This window comes from Oncorhynchus tshawytscha, linkage group LG25 (genome assembly GCF_018296145.1).
Source record: "Oncorhynchus tshawytscha isolate Ot180627B linkage group LG25, Otsh_v2.0, whole genome shotgun sequence".
Lineage (NCBI taxonomy): Eukaryota > Metazoa > Chordata > Actinopteri > Salmoniformes > Salmonidae > Oncorhynchus > Oncorhynchus tshawytscha.
Genome location: NC_056453.1, coordinates 18,990,373 through 19,007,211, shown reverse-complemented (window position 1 = coordinate 19,007,211; position 16,839 = coordinate 18,990,373). Strand labels below are relative to the sequence as shown.

General features: G+C 45.8%; 1 protein-coding gene across 6 annotated transcripts in view; it reads right to left on the bottom strand.

Annotated features, from left to right (window-relative positions):
- Window positions 1–1,670: 1,670 nt before the first annotated feature.
- The window catches only part of myocd (myocardin), a 141,787-nt gene continuing 126,618 nt past the window's right edge, over window positions 1,671–16,839 (bottom strand). For 3 of the 6 annotated variants that reach the window (XM_024401449.2, XM_042306074.1, XM_042306076.1), the window contains 10 exons: window positions 9,949–10,133; window positions 8,561–8,668; window positions 8,128–8,435; window positions 7,763–7,919; window positions 7,070–7,603; window positions 6,471–6,971; window positions 6,152–6,298; window positions 5,648–5,776; window positions 5,108–5,165; window positions 1,671–4,810 (listed from right to left, as the gene is read on the bottom strand). In XM_024401449.2, coding sequence (XP_024257217.1) covers window positions 4,173–4,810; window positions 5,108–5,165; window positions 5,648–5,776; window positions 6,152–6,298; window positions 6,471–6,971; window positions 7,070–7,603; window positions 7,763–7,919; window positions 8,128–8,435; window positions 8,561–8,668; window positions 9,949–10,133 — 2,765 coding nt within the window. In that variant the 3' untranslated portion in view covers window positions 1,671–4,172. The remainder of the gene's footprint in view (window positions 4,811–5,107; window positions 5,166–5,647; window positions 5,777–6,151; window positions 6,299–6,470; window positions 6,972–7,069; window positions 7,604–7,762; window positions 7,920–8,127; window positions 8,436–8,560; window positions 8,669–9,948; window positions 10,134–16,839) is intronic. The other 3 variants (XM_042306073.1, XM_042306075.1, XM_042306077.1) reach the window with 3 other exon arrangements.

Here is a 16,839-nt window from a genome sequence, read left to right as displayed (position 1 = left end):
TCTTCAGTGGCTCGGAATAATACTCGAGCCTGGCTCGAGATGGAATGTTATGTTTCCCTCGCCGCCCCTTGGGCATCGCGTAGGGCGCACCTCAACAGTGTACTCTTTATGTTTGCTCAGAAAGCCACGTTCAGTGTGTCGTAATGTAACGAAGCCAAAACAAAGACCCAGTGGAGTTAGCTAGCTATTGAACCTGTCGTGTGTATGTGGCGTTGCGGAGGGCGTTCAGCATCGGCATGTTAAATGACGACCAACCTGGGCTGTGCTTCACCAAGGATGGTCAATGTGTTTGCCAGAGAACTTCGACAAACTTTCAGATGTAACTCCAAGGTTACTGTATGTGATGTCTTTTTAAGAACTTGAGAAGTCCACAGTTGTTCCTGAACGTTTAGAAAAGGTAGCTGGCTATCTCATTGATTGTGCTTCATGAAAATGCCCCCTTGGAAATATGTCGGGTCAGTACAGAAATGTTGCTTACATATGCAGCTGATCCAGGAGCATGGAACGTTACAGAACATTCAGATAGAAAAGTACTACATAGACCTGATCTGATTCCCTGTTGTGTGGTGCATGGGATCGAGTCGGCTTTATTCATTCCATTTCTATCTGCGTTGTTCCAAATGTTCCATCCCTCTGGAGAAGCATTTGCTATTTTCAACTAAAGGGTGGGTGAAAAGATTTTATTGGTGGTCCACCCATGTGTTCTGTGGATGTGGAACACTTATGGCTACTTGGTGAATATATTATGGAGGAGTACATGTATAAATTGCAATTTATTAGAATGTTGATATTAGATTATAAGAAGATAAATGGCAATGAGTATTATATTGTATCTTTATCAAGGGTATAAAAAAAAATAAAGTTCACAATGAGGAAATACAAATGCTGTATTGTGAACCTGGGTGATCTGTCTGTCATCATAGACAAAGGTACAACATAGAAACATTGATTATTGGTGTTTCAGTTTATTGCTTTCTCTTCTACAACAATGCAGTGGTGTGGACACATTGGTTTACATGGTAAAGCTGTTCAGTGGCCAAGCAACAAGGAAGCTTTTTGTCAGATGTAAAAAATTTGATTTTAAAAAAAAAAATTAAAAAGAGAGAGAAAGGAAAATCACCCCTCAACATTAGGTAAAGCTGCTGTAGGGGCACATTACCTGGCATCAATGTTGGAAATGCTCAATGGCCGAGTGAGGACATAGGGAGCATGTATTGTCTTCTGTGCTTGTATTGGTTATTTGTTTTTACAAGGTAAGTGTTTCACAGGGATGTTGACTCCAATGCTTATCACAGTTGTGTCAATTTGGCTGGATGTCCTTTGGGTGGTGGACCATTCTTGATACACATGGGAAACTGTTGAGTGTGAAAAACCCGGCGTGGTTGCAGTTCTTGACACAAACCGGTGCGTCTGGCACATACCCCGTTCAAAGGCACTTAAATCTTTTGTCTTGCCCATTCCCCTTATGAATGGCACACACACACAATCCATGTCTCAGGGCTTAACCTGTTTTCTTCCCTTCATCTACACTGAACAAGTGACATCTATAAGGGATCATATCTTCCACCTGGATTCACCTGGTCAGTCTGTCAGGGAAAGAGCAGGTGTTAATGTTTTGTATACTCGTGTGTGTGTGTGTGTGTGTGTGTGTTGTGTGTATGTATGTATGTAAAAAAAAAAAAAAAAAAAACACATGGCTTGACTCATCTGGGGTGACATGGGTGGTTGCAACCACAGAAAACCTATACACAAGGGTGCCACGGCTTACTTCAGAAGTAACAGGGAATAAGGGTCTTCTACTTAAAACACACATTTTTTAAAGAGCATTTGAGGGAAATGACCTCACTTTGGTCAAAATAACAATAATACTGAACCGAATCTGACAGATGGCTAGACTAAGTCTGAGTTAATGTTTTGAAAGTTCTTCCCCATTTCAGTGTCATCACAAAATCTCAGTCAATCTGGTAGTCACATGATTCAAATCATACCCATAGTTATGCTTACTTGTTCTAACATCTCAATTTGTGTCCTTACAAGAACGGTCCCATTTAGTTTAGCCATAGACGTCATATACATCTATTGCAGATGGGTAGTTATTTGAGCTATATTCACAGTTTTCATGAATACATTTCAGTAAACTTGTATTTTCAACATGTTTTTCCTTCCGGATTCAAAAATCATTGTACAGATCCTACCCCAAACCTCTGCAGCGTGTAATGGTGGCTTTAGTACCACGTTTGTAGAAAGGTTACACATACTTTATGTAACATATTGAACACGGATTATTCTCTGCTAGATTCACAGGATAATCAAAACTCTGTATATATTACATTTTGATATTCACAAGTGCTGGTAAGAATGGATATTTACTCTGCATATATGCAGTACTTTTTATATCATGTTGGTTCTCCATGGAAAACTGACAACACTGTTTTTAGAAAATATATTTTTCTTTGTAAATGATTTGGTTCAATTCATATACCATTTCAAACAGGCATCTTTTTTCAACGTTTTGGGAAGAACAATGCAAGATCAAAACAGCGGCATACGAGTTTGTAAATCAAGAATCCCATTTTTATCATAAAGGAATGTCAAAAATAAATATACTCTATCAACGTATAAATAAAATAAAAAATGAAAAAATAAATAACTAAGTGATGCTCACTAATATATAAACTGGTGAATTTTCCAAAGCTCAAATACAAAACAATTTATTGTAGATAACGAAAAATAAAAAAATAGAGATGAAATTTAGACTGATTTTCTTGCCATACTTCAGACTTCCTGGCTGTGACTAAAAAGCTGGAGCCTTGCACTAAAAATGTAATATGATTTATCAAAGCAGTGTGATAAAAGTGGTGAACCATGCACTGTAGAGTACCAGGTCTTGAATTATTGTAAATGCTTTGTGTGGCCCAAGTAATGGCTACATTGTTTGGTGTGAGGGGACATAGACAGGAAATGCTTCATTTTTGAAATGCCAAGAGATTCTTATTGTGAAGTATTTAAGGCACAAACTGAGTGAAATATTGCTGTCTCTTCCTACAATCCATGCATTACTGCATCTGAAGACACTGCCCCTTTTATCGAAACTGTGACAAATGGGTTTTCAGACTAAAGCTAAGTATTAATCTTAATATAATATTGTGAATAAATATACCAGTTCAGCGTGAGAAGAAACCTACGCGAGCACTTGCATGAAATGGCAAACTAAATGCTTTCCCTGCAAATAAATTCTAGGCTTAAGCAAAGTGTGACAATCTTCTAGGCTAATAATCAAAGGCGCAAAATGTGAGATTTTTAACATTTACATTGAAAATATCAAACTACACACTAAAATGATACATTTGACTTTGTGATAGTTTCTAAAGTTTCCTCTCCCACACCACTGACAATTATGCAGACCGAAACTTGCCTCTGTCAGTAACCATATAATATTTACAAATTTGGCATTCGATTTCATCCAATTAAGCTTGTCTTCTTTTGGTTTCCAGTAATACAAACATAGACACTCTCTTCACAAATAATACATTGCTTGTCGAAATATGTGTCTTCAAGTCTAGGTGGCATAGCACTTACAACTGTAAGAAACTACTTGCATAAATCCTATAGACTTCTCATAAGGCAACGTTGGAATATTTTTTCGTCCATAGCATTCATTTAATGAACATCCGTCATGGATCTATCCAGAGTAATACTGCTTCGGTAGTTGTGCGCATCATTGTCCAAGAAGACAAAGATCATGTAAAAAAAAAAAAATGTTTCAATGCTCGTTATCAACAAACTATATGGCATTTCTGTGTGATTCTGCTTGTGTTCTTTGGTAAATCGTTGCACTTAAAATTCCATTGTAAGGTTTTCTGGAACCAGTGTTGGGACCAAGCCGAATTTGGTGTGAAATCTTCAGCTGGTCTCCTGCTGTGTGTTTTTAGTTGCTGGTCAGTGTCTCTGGTCAGTATCTAACCCAGCAATTTTTTTGCTAGCTGGATGCTAGTTGCTAGCTAGTCTCCTTTGTCTTTTGGGGAGCTAGCTAGACACTATAGTCTCGTGTTTTCTAGGTAGCTAGCTAGTAGCTAGCTAGTCGTCTGCTGTGTTTTTTGTTGTTGTAGGTACCTAGCCAGCTAGTGGATAGCTGATAGTGGCTAGCTGCTCCATAGCTAGTCTCTGGTGTTTCACCAGTGCTCTAGATGAAGGTCCATGGCTGTATTCAGGTTGATGTCTGTGACATCCAGGAACTCTGTGTTGAAAATGCTTGGCCCAGCGGCCGGGACGGAGTTGAACCCCGTAGCCGAGCTTGGGGGCGTCAGGTCCAGCCATTCCATCGTCTCCCACGGCGACTCGCTGAAAGTCATGCCGACCATCCCCTGCACCTCGGTCACGGATGACACTTTGGCGTTGATGGGGTGGATGGCAGATAGAGGCGTTGGCGTTTCCATCAGGTCCCTGTTGGGGAGAAGTTTGTCCTGGTGGGGGTGTTGGTGAGGGTGGTGGTGGTGGTGATTGGTGCTGGGGTAGCCCTCAGGTCCATCACCCCTCTCCTCCCCCTCCCCTGCTTCCTCGGCAGCCATCTTGAGAAGGGCGACCTCGCCCCCTCGGCCTAGGGGGCTTCCCAGCAGGTTCTCCAGGTGGCTGTCTGCAATGTGATTGGCTGTGTGGTCATAGTTGAGCTGGGAGGGGGGCAGGTGTTCGTAGTGTCTTTGGTTGAACTTTGGGACGGCGAGGCAGGTGGTTCCAGGGGAAACTGTAATGTGAGGCACAACTTTGGTTACAGAGGACCTCTCCCTCTCTTCTCTGGCGTTAGCTGGCATCTCTTGAAGAGAAGAGGATGGGGGGAGGGGGAGTCACAGCACAGAGTGTGATTTAATACCCATGTAAGAGGGAAATCTGGAGTTACTTAACTAAGCGGTGATGGATGGTATGTAGGGAGGCAAACTGACTAGTACCTTATGTAGAGGATTGAAACTAAATTGCTTGCAGTTACAAAGCCATTGCTCATTCATAACCATGGCAACAACATGCACTGACAGCTATATCACCTTCCAATTTCTAAGACTACACATTATATACATCGTACACATTGAGACTGATTCGGAATCAGTTCACTCACCTCCACTCTCTATGAGCACATCCAAAAGCTCATCCATCTGCTGACTCCTAGTCAGTTGCTAAAAAAATAAATAAGAATGTGATTAACAATACATTCGTACTTTATCAACACCTTGTAAAAAAAAATACAAATCTGAAAAACATGTCCCCAGTTTTAGCACCATGTTGGGGATTTTTAATGCTATCAATGATAATGTTTCATGATGAAGATTTGAACATTATGATATTGATATATTTGTTACAATGTTCTATACGGCACTTGGGGCAACCACAATTCAAAATGACACAACCACAAAGCAGTCAGCTCTGAAGAAACCCAGTCAAACTTGGTCAAGGGTGCAAAATGTGGGATGGATGAAGCAATGGATGGATGAACAAAGAGGTGCAAAGCAGGTGAGAGAGAGAGAGAGAGAGAGAAGGAAGGAAGGAAGTTAGATAGAAGGCGGGAATCGAAGCGACACCACAGAGGTTACAACAACAAAACAAATTGAGTTGGCCGGCCATGATCAGGAGCAGAGTTCGGGTGTATAATTTAGTTTACCTGCTTGACTGCATCCTCATAGCAAGGGGGCTGTCTAGAGTCGAATGCAGTTGAATCTGAGCTACAGAAGGCCGGGGTTGAGACTGGGCACTTTTGGCCAACGTGCCGGGGAGAGGGCAATATTGCCATCTATATGAAAAAATAGGCGAAAAAGTTGTATTACTGATAAGAAAATGGAGCTAGAATTTTAATATAGTGTGGTAACTTATATGTAAGAAAACCTCTATGCATCCTGATAAAAACAAGATGCTTAAAAAAAAAGTTTGGGCTGTGGAGTTCTTGTGAAATGAGCTAGCTAGCTCATCGGAGAGATCTGCTTGAATCCGAACTGCTAAGTTGTGAAGAGTAGTACCATGAACCTCATGATGGAAGTTTTAGAGAGAAGCAACAAATGAATGGAAAGCAGAAAAATGGTTAAGTGAATGTGATGGTGGATACCCAGTCATGTGACACAACCATGTTCAACCGCTACAGACCAAGTTTAGACAGAATAATAGCTCTTGCCTTCTGCTGCATGTTTGGGTTCTTAGCCTTAGTGTTGACCCTGTGGATCAGGCCGTTGTCGGTCGAGTTGGGGAACACTGACTGAAGGCCTCTCTGGTCAGAGGGATAGGAGCAGTTCACAGCCTGTCCTCCATTCTTCTGCTGAATCTGTTCGGAGGGAATACATCATTATCATGACCACCAAGCTATCAATCAATAATCATGTGAACAGAGTTACAACGGACACAATATAAAGAACATTTTAGAGCCAACATATAAAGTACATGTAGACCATTGTCTCTTGGAAAGACTCATAACAAGCGCTCTGCCTTAGGCCTACCTGCATGTTGCGGGGCCTGGTGCTGGTCTGGTTGAGGGAGTGGCTACAGCCGTCTCTGCCCAGCGGCGGTGACAGCAGGTAGGGGTTGTTGGGGGAGGAAGGCTGGGAGCTGCTGGAGGTCTTGGCGATGGGCGAGTCTTGAGGAGAGCACTGGGGGCTGAGGAAGGCAGACATGCCAGAGGGACTTCCAGAGGAGGGGACTGAGTCCAGGCATCGTTGCCCACCAGGGCCCCCCATATTGGTCAGGGAGGCACCGCAGTGGCCCATCCCCTCCATGCAGCTTCCTGGAGGACTCTTCAGGTGCTTGGGGGAGGAGAGGGGGCAGCTGGAGGAGAGGGACATGGGCTCCTGTTTGACAGTCACTCCAAAGAAGTGCTGCCCCATCAGCGAGGGGGATTGCTGTAGATGCAGGTGATGGGGCTGGGACGGAGCCGGGACACCCTCATGTGTGGCGCCATGGCAACGCTTCCTCTTGTGCAGCTGCATCTTGAGCTCCTCCACCTATTGTGAAACAGGGTGTTAACAGTAGGTAAGCTTAGCCTTGAATGGCCCTTTAAGGACAATAACATTTTATTGAGTTGAACAGTGCGTTTACCCACCTGTCTCTGTTCCTGGTGCAGCTTCCACGTCAGCTCCTCGATCACTTTTTGTTTCTCCACCAACATCTTATCCTTCTCTGCCTCCAGACCCTCCATCCCTCCACCTTCCCCTCCCCGTAGTCCTGCCCCACTCAGACCCCCTCCCCCCAGGCCTTCTTCAGAGCTGAGCTGGGCCGGGGACGGCTGGAGGCCAAACTGTGGAGGAGAGGACATGGGCACGTCGCTGAAGCTGTCTGGGAGCGAGCCGCTACGGGAGAGGTCTGAGGAAGCGGGGGAAATGGGTGGGGTGGAGGAGGTGCTGGGGTAAGGGTAATATCCCCCCTGGGAGAGGGCACTGGATGAGGAGGGGGACTGGTAGGAGGACAGGGACCCCGTGGGGGTGACAGGGAAGGTGACCGTGGTGATGTCATTGGAGCCTGAATGCGAGGGGCTTGAGGTGGGGTCCTTAAAGGGGCGGAGTCTCTCAATGAGGGCTGTCTTGGTGCCTGAGACGGGCATGCCCCGGATACGAAGCTGCTGCCTGAGCTCTGACACCTGTAAGATGAAGGGAGAGAGAGATATAGCCACGGATAGAGGGGTAAAGGAAAGACATTAGATGCTTGCATTTTGAAAATCTTACACTTACAGTATATGAGTCCTTTTTCCAACCCGTAATAAAGAATATATCCCTCGCTTTATGGACAGAGTACCTACCTTCAGGTCATCCAGGTTAGGTGGCAGAGGACCAGGTTTGACTGGTGAGATGCTGGTTTGACCAGAGTATGTGGTCTTAACTGGAGACGAGGAGCTGCTGTTGATCATGTTAGTAGTAATACTGGAGCTACCCACCGTCAGCTGCTCACTGGATTGTCTAAAGATAGGAAAACATTCGATTTTCGTGAGATAAAGATTTAAAAAATTACAATATTATGGAACATTCAACATTCATGGTCTAACTCTAACCCCACGTCTCAGATCTGACCTTCAATGTACAGAATGTACATTGAAGGTCATACATTGAAGGTCAGATCTGAGACATGGGGTTAGAGTTAGACCATCTCCCTATCCAGGGTACTCACTTTTGGGCTTGGACTGGCTGGTGCAGGGGCTGGTAGCTGAAACTAGGCTGCCGTTGATGTGCATGGGCCTGTGTGTGTTGGGAGTGTGTATGCTGGGAGTGTGTGTGCGCGTGTTTCTGCTGGCTGAGGATCTGCAGCTGTAGGAAGAGCTGTTGTTGCTGCAGTAGCCTGGCGTAGGCTGAGTCCATGGGAGGGGGAGACTTCTCGGGCTTCTGGTCCGGAGGGATGTACTGGTGGTACTTCAGCTTCTTCACCTTGGGCTTCACGTCTTTGGGCTTCTTGTGGCGGTTTTTGTCAGATATCTTGGACTGTAGAACCAATGGGATAAATAGTGAGAACATACAATATACGCAATACAAGCTGAAGCTCTCTAATGGGATGCATCGTCTTGGCTATGAAGAGGTCAGTACGACAGGAAAGTGTTTGTTCCTACCTTGACTATGGCAGGGACAGGTATGGGTGGGGTGGCAGAAAGCCCATTGTTAGCCGCAGACAAGCCATCTTCCTTGCTCTGATCAGACGGGTCCCTGTTCTGACACCCCTGGAACACAAATGCAGACAGGGAGTCAGTAGGAAGAGATGAATACAGGAAATGTCAACTACATCCAGTGGTTGGCCCACCATAAAACAATAAGATGAATTCAAAGAAAATGTATTGGTTTATATAAAACATGTAAATTAAATCATTTGAAAAGAGGAATTAGGTACTAAGCCCAAGCTGACTTTTGGTAAACACTTCAAATAAAAACGGTTTATGGCAGAAGCTTCCAGTGACCGTTGGGAATGATGTCATCATCTCTGTCCACACGGTGAGGGGAGAGTGGTGCAGAATGCAGGAAGTCACTGAGATGATAAAACACAGGAAGCAGTAGCCTTCAACGTACTGTGTCTGTGTGAGACAGACAGACTGGCATAGAGGAATGTGACACGTGCCAAAGAGCAGTCACACATGTTCCAACGGTCACAAGAGAACCCAGGGCAGAACACTGTAGTTCTCCCAGCCACCACAAGATGGCAGACTTAACCTGGCTCCCTGCTTGAATTGAGTCATTACCGCATAACTGACTGGGGTATGTTTGTGAACGCATAGGGCAGACTTTGGTGCACCTATTGTTCATAGTGTGTTTACTCATGGAGGATAGTTTATGTTATGATACATTATCAAGAAGGAGGAGGAGGAGGAGAAGAGGGAAGTGGTGATGGAGGGGAAATGAGAGGATGATGGACCTATTTGGGTAAGGCGAGAGGTAAGGAGGAGGAGGAGGAGGAGAAGAGGGAAGTGGTGATGGAGGGGAAATGAGAGGACGATGGACCTATTTGGGTAAGGCGAGAGGTAAGGAGGAGGAGAAGAGGGAAGTGGTGATGGAGGGGAAATGAGAGGACGATGGACCTATTTGGGTAAGGCGAGAGGTAAGGAGGAGGAGGAGAAGAGGGAAGTGGTGATGGAGGGGAAATGAGAGGACGATGGACCTATTTGGGTAAGGCGAGAGGTAAGGAGGAGGAGAAGAGGGAAGTGGTGATGGAGGGGAAATGAGAGGACGATGGACCTATTTGGGTAAGGTGAGAGGTAAGGATGATGGAGGAGTATTACCTGTTTAGGGCTAGTGAGGGCTGGTGATGAGGAGGAGGAGTATTACCTGTTTAGGGCTAGTGAGGGCTGGTGATGAGGAGGAGGAGTATTACCTGTTTAGGGCTAGTGAGGGCTGGTGATGAGGAGGAGGAGTATTACCTGTTTAGGGCTAGTGAGGGCTGGTGATGAGGAGGAGGAGTATTACCTGTTTAGGGCTAGTGAGGGCTGGTGATGAGGAGGAGGAGTATTACCTGTTTAGGGCTAGTGAGGGCTGGTGATGAGGAGGAGGAGGGGGTGCTGCCCATGGCCTCAGAGGAGGGGCATGCGGACCCCTGGGACTCATCACTGTGGTGTTGCTCTGGAGACAGACTGTCACTGCTGCTGTCCTCCTCGAACGCATACGAGTCCTCCTGCTTAGGAAACTTCCCATGGTTCACTGGAGAGAGAGAGAGAGAGAGAGAGAGAGAGAGAGAGAGAGAGAGAGAATGAGAGAGAGAGAGAGAGAGAGAGAGAGAGAGAGAGAGAGGAGAGAGAGAGAGAAGAGAGAAGAGAGAGAAGGGGAGGAGAGAGAGGAGAGAGAGAGAGAGAGAGAGAGAGAGAGAGAGAGAGAGAAGGGAGGAGAGAGGGAGGGAGGGGATGAGAACTTGATGTGGTTCACTACAGAGAACCACACAGGAGGCAGTTTAATCACACGCAGAGAGACAGAGGACTGAAACCTGACACACCACAAGATACTGGCAAAGAGGGTTTCGAATTGAAGGATTTTGAGACGTAAGTCTGTTCATATCTTTAAATATTTCCAGAGATTCAAACATAACATTCATTGGACTTTTGCAGGGTTGTGTATTACTGAGAGAGATGTGAATGTGTGTACAGTATGTGGCTGTCTGAGAACTGCCTACGTGCGACACCACTGCACATTGCTCTGTACAACGCAGTCCATATCCGTTCCATTGTATAACATCAGTATTCACACACTGCCCTTCTGTCACTGTCACCTAGTGAAACACTTAGCCCTGAGGTGCTACTCTGCAGTGGGCAGAGATTAACATGGCCACTTTACAGTGAACACAGCCCTGATTGGCTGAAGTGATAGTGAACCGAGCCTTGATTGGTTTAGCTGTTAGAGACGATGTTATCTGGAGAAGCAGAGCCTGAGGTTAACAAAGGGACAGAGCCAGGAGAGGGGAGGAGTGGTAATGTGTGTGTGTCTGTGCGCGTGCCTGTGACTCTCTTTTAGAATGAGAACATGTGACCTGCCAAGAGCAGACCCTGGTTTCAATCACACCATCAGCCCTGCTCTGTGGCACGCTGGGCCTGCACACACACAGCGGCACAGGTCTGGGTGTTATTTCCTACCACCTGTTGGTATTGAACTCACTCTGCACTCACTCTGCACTCACTCTGCGCTCTCTTTGTGCTCTCTCTCCCTCATGCACGCACGCACGCACACACACACACACACACACACACACACACACACACACACACACGCACACACACACACACACACACACACACACACACACACACACACACACACACACACACACACACACACACACACACACACACACACACACAGGTTCAGGACCACCTGACTGGGTAGGGTTGTCTACTTTAGTCCCACTCGGTCACAGAAAGGACACTAGCATGGGGACAGAACAAGTTGTTACTGGGCTATTATTATGTCCTGATGCATGATCGTCTCAAACTAACCACATCCTGAGTTCCTCCACATAACATCTCTCTGTCAGCAAGGACTGCAACTGGATGTCAGAGATCTAATATTTTGTCAAAGATGATAAAGAAATGGAAGAGGTCATCGCATTGCAGGATGGAGCGGGTGGGGGTCTCCGTGATATACAAGGTTTGTGTGTGTGTGAGAGGGGTGAAGGGGAGGTGGCAGACAGCTGAACAACAGCCTTGTCCAATCAGATACCTTCATAGGTGACTCACTGGAGCCATATAAATCAGAGAAGTGGGGGAGGGACACACACACACGCACGTACACACACACACTTCTCTTGAGAGAAGGGTGGACCCAAATACAGCTGCTGTTTGTCTCAATAAGCATCCTCCCTGTTCATAGGGAGGTAGAGTAAACCTCGCCGCTTCAGCCCCGTGTTGACCTTACGCAATATGTTTACTGAAGAGCCCGAGGAGGAAAACAGAAAACCAGCGTATACAAAAGCCCAGGCATGATATAAAGGGGAGGACTAACATACTTGGATGTAAGAGAAACATTTCAATATGTCCCAGTAGGATGCCCAAGGTTAAGGGATCCTTATCTATTTCCAGAATGGGTTTTCTGGCCAGTTTAGGAAATAGTATGCTTTTATAGTGTTCTATGGTTGCCACATCATTTCAATAGGGAAGCTATGATGTTGCAAAATATACCACCAACTCTACAGAGAGCTGAACTGCATGCAATTCAATGCATGCTCTCGGTTGCTTGTGGTTCACAGTAAACTTAAAAGGCCCAATCCAGCCGTTTTTTAATACTGAACAAAAACATAAATGCAACATGTAAGGTGTTGGTCCTATGTTTCATAAGCTGAAATAAAAGACCCCCTGAAATTTTCCAGACGGACAAAATGCTTATTTTTCTGAAATGTTTGTTTATATCCCACATTTTACCAATAATTTTTCCTTTGCCAAAATAATCCATCCACCTGACAGGTGTGGAACATCAAGAAGCTGATTAAACAGCATGATCATTACACAGGTGCACCTTGTGCCGACGACAATAAAAGGTCACTCTAACATGTGCAGTTTTGTCAAACAACACAATGCCACAGATGTCTAAAGTTTTGAGGGAGCGTGCTGACTGCAGGAATAACCACCAGAGCTGTTGCCCGAGTTGATTGTTTATTTAATTATTTAATTATTATCTTCTATAAACCGCCTCCAACGTTCTTTTAAAGAATTTGGCAGTACGTCCAACCAGCCTCACAACCACAGACCACATGTAACTAAGCCATGCCATTCCAGGACCTCCACATCCGGCTTCTTCACCAGCCACCCAGATGACTGCTGATGAAACTGTGGGTTTGCACAACCAAAGAATTTCGGCACAAACTGTCAGAAATCGTCTCAGGGAAGCTCATCTGCATGATCGTCGTCCTCACCATGGTCTTGATCTGACTGGAGTTCGGCATCGTAACCAACTTCAGTGGGTAAATGCTCACCTTTGATGGCCAATGGCACTCTGGAGAAGTGTGCTCTTCACAGATGAATCCCGGTTTCAACTGCACTTGGCAGATAGCAGACAGCTGTATTGCATCATGTGAGTGAGTGGTTTGCTGATGTCAACGTTGTGACCAGAGTGCCCCATGGTGGCAGTGGGGTTGTGCTATGGGCAGGCATAAGCTACGGACAACAAACACAATTGCATTTTTGTCAATGGCAATTTGAATGGTTTTCTGATCTACAACCCTACTTTTTCATTTTAAGGTGACCAACAGATGTATAGTGTCATGCCCTGGCCATAGAAAGGTTTTTATTCTCTATTTTGGTTAGGCCAGGGTGTGACTAGGGTGGGCATTCTAGTTTATTTATTTCTATGTTGGTGTGGTTCCAAACAGAGGCAGCTGTCTATCGTTGTCTCTGATTGGGGATCATATATAAGTTGTCCTTTTTCGTTTGGGTTTTGTGGGTAGTTGTTTTCTGTTTAGTGTCTTCAGGACTGACAGGACTGTTTCGGTTTTCCCTCTCTGTTATTTTTGAGTATTTTGAGAATTAAATTTATCACGAACACTTACTACGCTGCGTTTTGGTCCACTCCTTCATACGACGATCGTTACAGAACTACCAACCAAAAAAGGACCAAACAGCGTGTTCACGAGGAGCAGGGATCCTGGGCCCGGGAGAAAAGAGAGAGTGGACATCCTGGTCCTGGGAGGAGGTTAGAGCAGGGGACAAGACCCTGCCATGGAAACAGGTGGAAACAGCGAAAGAGAAACGGCGACGATACAAGGGGACACGGCTAGCACGGAAACCCGAGATGCAGCTCCAAAAAGATTTTGTGGGGGGTGGCACACGAGGAGAGTGGCTGAGTCAGGGTTCAGACCTGAGCCAACTCCTCATGCTTACCGTGGGGAGCATGTGACTGGTCAGGCACCGTGTCATGCAGAGATGCGCACGATGTCTCCAGTGCGCATTCATAGCCCGGTGCGCCCTATTCCAGCTCCCCGGGCTAGAGTGGGCATCCAGCCAGGACTTGACGGATGGTGCTGGCTCAGCGCTCCTGGCCTCCAGTACGCCTCCTTGGACCAGGATATCCTGCGCCGGCTCTGCGCACTGTGTCTCCGATGCGTCTGCACAGCCCAGTGCGTCCTGTGCCAGCGCCCCGCATTTGCAGGGTGAAAATAAACATCCAGCCAGGACGGGTTGTGCCAGCTCTACGCTCCAGACCGCCAGTGCGCCTCCACAGTCCAGTACGTCCTGTGCCTCCTCATCGCACTCGCCCTGAGGTGCGTGTATTCAGCCCGGTGCCACCTGTACCAGTCCCACGCATTAGACCTCCAGTACGCCTCCACAGTCCAGTACGTCCTGTGCCTCCTCTCCGCACTCGCCCTGAGGTGCGTGTATTCAGCCCGGTGCCACCGGTCCAGAGCTTCCGGTGACGTTTCACAGTCCAGAGCCTCCAACGACGGGCCACAGTCCGGAGCCGGGCCCCAGTCCAGAGCCTCTGGAGCCATCCCCAGTCCGGAGCCTCCGGAGCCGGTCCCCAGTCCGGAGCCTCCAGCGACGGGCCCCAGTCCGGAGCCTCCGGAGCCGATCCCCAGTCCGGAGCCTCCGGAGCCGATCCCTAGTCCGGAGCCTGTGGCGACGGTCCCCAGTCCGGATCCTGCGGCGACGGCCCCCAGTCCGGAGCCTGTGGCGACGGTCCCCAGTCCGGAACCTATGGCGACGGTCCCCAGTCCGGAGCCTCCGATGATGATCGGCGGTCTGGTTCCTCCGGCGATGATCTGCGGCCCGGTTCCTCCAGTGAAGGTCCATGCACCAGGGCCGCCACCAAAGTGGAGGGATCTGCGGGCGGAGGGGGGTCTATGTCCCGCTCCAGAGCCGCCGTGAAGGGATGCGCACCTAGACCTTCCCCTTTAGAGTCAGGTTTTGCCTTTTGGGGGGGGGGGGTGCTGTCACGCCCTGGCCGTAGAGAGGTTTTTATTCTCTATTTTGGTTAGGCCAGGGTGTGACTAGGGTGGGCATTCTAGTTTCTTTATTTCTATGTTGATGTGGTTCCCAATCAGAGGCAGCTAGCTGTCTATCGTTGTCTTTGATTGGGGATCATATATAAGTTGTCCTTTTTCGTTTGGGTTTTGTGGGTAGTTGTTTTCTGTTTAGTGTCTTCGCCTGACAGGACTGTTTCGGTTTTCCCAATTTGTTTTAAGTATTACATTACATAAGTATTACATTTATCATGAACACTTTTTAAAAATAATTTGTATTATTTATTTATATTTTATATATATTTTTGTTCAGTGTATCAATATCAAATCATTTCTGGGTAACAATTAAGTTCCTAACTGCTATATAATCTTTATTTAAATTAAAATTGTCAAAAAGAAACAAAGAGCAATTTGTCCAGCAAACTATTTTCTAGGACTGTCTGGAAGTGAACTGTGAGGGGCCTAATTGGACCAGCCTAATGGGAGGGATATGTAACCTGAAAACTAGCTGTTGTTGGCAGAGGTTTGAAACTCAATTTGTTATTGGTCGATTAACTTTTCAAAAGTTAACTTGTCATAACTTGTCATAATATGGTCATAACACTGTCATGACCCATATATTTACACCTGTTGTGACTTATATTCCGTTATTTTTTGTCTGGTTATGACACCTACATAAGAGTTTCAAACCACATTTATTCAAATGTGTTTTTTCCCTGCCAAGAAATGTCCTTTCATTTGAAAGTTTGTTTCTTAATTCCTTTGTTGTTGCAAGGAATTCTTTACAGTCATGTTTTTTTCTCATCATATTTTAAATCACTTGTCGAAAATACACGTTATGACCCTGTCATGAAGAATTATGACCCTCCTGTGTCACTTTACTTGGACTAAGACAATGCACTTTAAGCCAGTTGAGCTTGCTCCTCATGCTTTGTCCTGCTCCTGAAATCTGCTCCAGCATTCATTCCAGACATCAGCAACAGAGCGTTGGAGTAGGTGTAGGTATGACATCAATGTGTGCGCAATTCCAATGATAATTTAATATGTTCAATTTCAGAAAATATAAAACAAACATACTGTTGACAAGTAGCCAGACATAAAATAATGTGATATACAATATGTCACAACAGGTCTAAATGTGTGTCATGACAGTGTTTTGACCATATTATGACAGGTTATGACCATGTCATAAGGTGATGACATGGGTGTCAAGTAAAGTGTTACCAATAACTTATACCGCCTGGTGATGTCGCCAGGCAGGCCAAAACTCCTTCCCACCAAAACACACTTACATTTCAGGCGGTCTATTCAAGCAGCTCTTACACTAAAACGTCATTATCATAATTTTCACAATTTCACAGTATTATTCCAACCTCATAATGTGAAATAATCACAGAGTGTACAAAACATTAAGGACACCTGCTCGTTCCATGACAGACTGAGAAGCTAAATCAAGTGAAAGCTATTATCCCGTATTGATGTCACTTGGTAAATCCACTTCAATCAGTGTAAATGAAGGGGAGGAGACAGGTTCAATAAGGATTTTAAAGCCTTGAGACAATTAAGACATGGATTGTGTACGTGTGCCATTTAGAGGGTGAATGGGGAAGACAAAATATTTAAGTGCCTTTGAACAGGGTATGGTAGTAGGTGCCAGGAGCACCAGTTTGTGTCAAATACTGTAACGCTGCTGGGTTTTTCACGCTCAACAGTTTTCCTTGTGTGTCAAGAATGGTCCACCACCCAAAGGACATCCAGCCAACTTGACACAACTGTGGGAAGCTTTGGAGTCAACATGGGCCAGCATCCCTGTGGAATGCTTTAAACACCTTGTAGAGTCCATGTCCCGACGAATAGAGGCTGTTCTGAGGGGAAAAGAGGGGGATGCAGCTCAATATTACGAAGGTGTCCTTAATATTTTGTATACTCAGCGTATATACACACAACACAGGAAATCACGGTTCTGAC